General features: G+C 37.9%; 1 protein-coding gene across 1 annotated transcript; it reads left to right on the forward strand.

Annotated features, from left to right (window-relative positions):
* Window positions 1-216: 216 nt before the first annotated feature.
* On the forward strand, window positions 217-1717 carry LOC129832551 (olfactory receptor 1L4-like). The gene is made up of 2 exons (XM_055896695.1): window positions 217-1012; window positions 1551-1717. The coding sequence occupies exons 1-2, from the start codon at window positions 217-219 to the stop codon at window positions 1715-1717; spliced, it is 963 nt and encodes a 320-aa protein (XP_055752670.1).
* The last annotated feature ends 2410 nt before the right edge of the window (window positions 1718-4127 follow it).

The following is a 4127-nucleotide window of genomic DNA, read 5'->3' on the forward strand; positions in this document are numbered from 1 at the left end:
AGTGGGTGTTCAGTATTATTGGTGTTGGCACAGTGGGTGTTCATTATTATTGTAAAATAGTGTCAGAGAGGTATAAAATGAACAGGAAGGCTGTTTAGTTTGAGATGGTCTTGCCTTAGTCACTTCATTATGTATCATCAGATAACTTATGGATTTTGATTGATTTTCCATTTCGGTCATCTGTATTTCTCTTCCAGACACACAGTGGCCCCTCAAATGGGTTTTTCTGTGCTTTACAATGGAACGGGATCATCAGATGATGGATTCTACATCACAGCCTTCCACACACTGGGCAATAAGAACTACCTCATCCTAGCTCTCTCTATAATATACATCATCACTCTAATGGGTAACTTTGTTCTGTTAGCAGTCTTCATTATGAACCCAAGCCTTCAAAATCCAAAATATGTTGCAGTGTGCAATTTAGCTGTGGTGGACATCTCTTTGAACAGTGTTATCATCCCCCAGATGGTGCCTGTATTTGTGTTCAATCTGAACTACGTCTCCTTTGGGACGTGTTTTTCTCAGATGTTCTTCATGCATTTATTTGGCGATATGGAGTCCTTCTCCCTGGCTCTCCTAGCGTACGACCGTGTCATAGCCATCTGTTTCCCTCTGCGTTACCTCACCATCAACACCAACCTGAGGATGCTGCTCATCCTGCTAGGGATCTGGACTCTGGCCTTCCTCTTGGAGGTCTACCCTGTCGCCCTGGCCTCTAGACTGCCTTACTGTGCCTCTAGGGTGGTGCAGAGCTGCTGCTGTGAGCACGGTCCTGTATACAGACTGGCCTGCTCTGACATCTCTTTCAACAGGAAACTAGCAACAGCTAAAACTCTGGCTGTCCTGTTAGGCCCCCTGTCCTTCATCATCTTCACCTATGCTGTGGTGGTGGTTGCGGTGCTGAAGTTTGCCTCGACTACCCAGCGGTGGAAAGCCTTCCACACCTGTCTCACTCACCTGCTGCTGGTCCTGGTGTACTACCTCCCTGTCATCCTGGCCTACGTCCTAGGTAAACACAGGGACGACTGTAGACTTCAAAATCAAATCAAAAATATTCGTCACGTTCACAGTTTCCCACAGGTCTAAAAGGTTCAGCGAAATGTTTATGTGCTCTTCGCCACAACTTGTATACCTGCTGTAAACTGTATGCTCCCTAAGTGTAGGTCAGGAATAAAGGAAGACTCTGACTAATTTGCCCCCAATTATGTGTTTATTGTGCTGTATAAATTGTCATTCAAAAGATCACTAGCACATTGCATTTTAGTAGATGCTAAGTGCCTTGCTCAGGGGCACATTGACAGATTTTTCACAGTCAGCTCAGGATTCAAACCAGCAACCTTTCAGTTACTGGTCCAAACCTCTTAACCACTAGGCTACCTGCCGCACATCTGAGTTGTCTGGTTGCTAGGCTATGACAAGTGGGAGCGTACAGCATGTCTCAGTGCACAAGTTCCTTCTTATTTTAGCTGAATATCATAATTTACTGTTAATACTATCAATCAACATCTCAAAGCCACTGGATGTGTGTGATTTCCCTTCCCTCCTAGGTAACCTGCGCCTGGTGCAGTCCTCAGACCTCCTGACTGCCATCCTCACTGTGTCTGTCACCCTGCCACCCATGCTCAATCCTATCATCTACAGCCTAAAGACAGAGGAGCTGCGGGAGAAAATCACCAAACTGTTTGTAAAGACAAAAGTTTCTTCTCACAAATGAGACTTTGCGTGGAGTTGTTGATCGTATTTTCAAATCTGCAGCAAAAACTCAAGAACTGTAGATATAGGAAAAGTTTCCAAGTAAGGTGACTTTCCCCTTGTATTTAGTATCTATTTAATTTCAGCATTTTTCTGTTAATACTATTTTATGAACACTCTTACTCTTAAGATAATTGCAATAAAACAATGTCTGACTATTCTTCTGTTGAACACTTCATATTTGCATATAATAGATTTAACATATTTTATTGTGGTAAATGAATACAATTCAAACTTCTAATTTCAAATCATTATTTTTGTGCTTTTCAGATACAAGTTCTTATGCCACAGCTGTAATCATGGAGTGTTTATATATTATAATAACATTAATTACTGGACGAATTCATGTTGCTTCCACAATAAAGAATGTGTTCTTAACTGACTTGCCTAGTTAAAGATTACATTTAAAAAATAAAATAAAATAAAGCTATTAACAGAAAGGTACAGAATATCCAGGTAAAATCATTATGATAACTGACAGTACAGGGCATGATGAGTGAGTACAGGTATTTGTCACATATAGTGATCATCACATACAATTATGGCATAGAGGTAAAGTTTTGCAAAGTATCTAGATATACAGTATTTACGTTGAAAGAGTTCAACTAGTCAAATAACATACGTTCATTAGTTCCACTAGATGGCACTAAAATATATTCACTGGCAGAGACACACTGTAGTGCTCTGTTCAAAGGTAAAATGAGTAACACTAACACATTTCATGAATAAGGATTAATAAATGATTTATAAACCTTTAATAAATACATATTTGTAAGCATTCATAAGCATGTATAAGCTTTATAATCATTACAATTTTTTTTTTAAATGTGAACAATTATTTATTTGTTTTTAATATATTCAGTATAAGGTAACATATAAACAGTTCATACAAGCAGTATGCAGTGGGAGAAACGAGGAATAAAAGTATTTATTTATTTTTAGTAAATTCAGTTATAAGGTAACATAGAAGCAGTTCATACAAGCAGTATGCAGTGGGAGAAACGAGGAATAAAAGTATTGATTTATTTTTAATATATTCAGTATAAGGTAACATACAAGCAGTATGCAGTGGGAGAAACGAGGAATAAAAGTATTGATTTATTTTTAGTATATTCAGTTATAAGGTAACATAGAAGCAGTTCATACAAGCAGTATGCAGTGGGAGAAACGAGGAATAAAAGTATTGATTTATTTTTAATATATTCAGTATAAGGTAACATACAAGCAGTATGCAAGGGGAGAAACGAGGAATAAAAGAGAGATAAAACAAGGAATAAAACAATAAAGGATATGAAATTAAAATAAAATACACAGTGTTGCAGTTCTTGTATTATATGGTGAATATACATAACTATTAAGGAGCAGTGTAGTTACACGTTTGGGACACAGCATGAGAACAGAGCATAATGGAAATATCTTACTTTCAATTTTACCTAAAACGTGTTTCCAAGGAGATCCACGGTGAAAACAGTGCCAAAAAATATGCAGAAAGTTTCCTATTTCAGAACAAGAGCATTTGTAATGTTGATCATTATCTACAAGCTGTAGTTAAAGTCTACTGTCAGGAGTGAAATAAGTCCAGCTGATGGGAAAGGTTTCTAGATGAAGAAGAAATGTTGTTCCATACCATGGGCCAGTCCCATTTGAGCCCAAGGTTCTCTTGGTCTTTTTCTCACTTCTTTGTGACAGGTAAGGTCCTCTATTTTTATTTATTTATTGTATTTCACCTTTATTTAACCAGGTAGGCTAGTTGAGAACAAGTTCAAATCAAAATCAAATCAAATCAAATGTTATTTGTCACATACACATGGTTAGCAGATGTTAATGCGAGTGTAGCGAAATGCTTGTGCTTCTAGTTCCGACAATGCAGTAATAACCAACGAGTAATCTAACCTAACAATTCCACATCTACTACCTTATACACACAAGTGTAAAGGGATAAAGAATATGTACATAAAGATATATGAATGAGTGATGGTACAGAACGGCATAGGCAAGATGCAGTAGATGGTATCGAGTACAGTATATACATATGAGATGAGTAATGTGGGGTATGTAAACATACAAGTGCATAGTTTAAAGTGGCTAGTGAAACATGTATTACATAAAGATGGCAAGATGCAGTAGATGATATAGAGTACAGTATATACATATACATTATATTAAGTGGCATTGTTTAAAGTGGCTAGTGATACATTTTTTACGCCGAGGAACTTAAAACTTACTACCCTCTCCACTACTGTCCCGTCGATGTGGATAGGGGGGTGCTCCCTCTGCTGTTTCCTGAAGTCCACAATCATCTCCTTTGTTTTGTTGACGTTGAGTGTGAGGTTATTTTCCTGACACCACACTCTGAGGGCCCTCACCTCCTC

Source organism: Salvelinus fontinalis, chromosome 33 (genome assembly GCF_029448725.1).
Source record: "Salvelinus fontinalis isolate EN_2023a chromosome 33, ASM2944872v1, whole genome shotgun sequence".
Lineage (NCBI taxonomy): Eukaryota > Metazoa > Chordata > Actinopteri > Salmoniformes > Salmonidae > Salvelinus > Salvelinus fontinalis.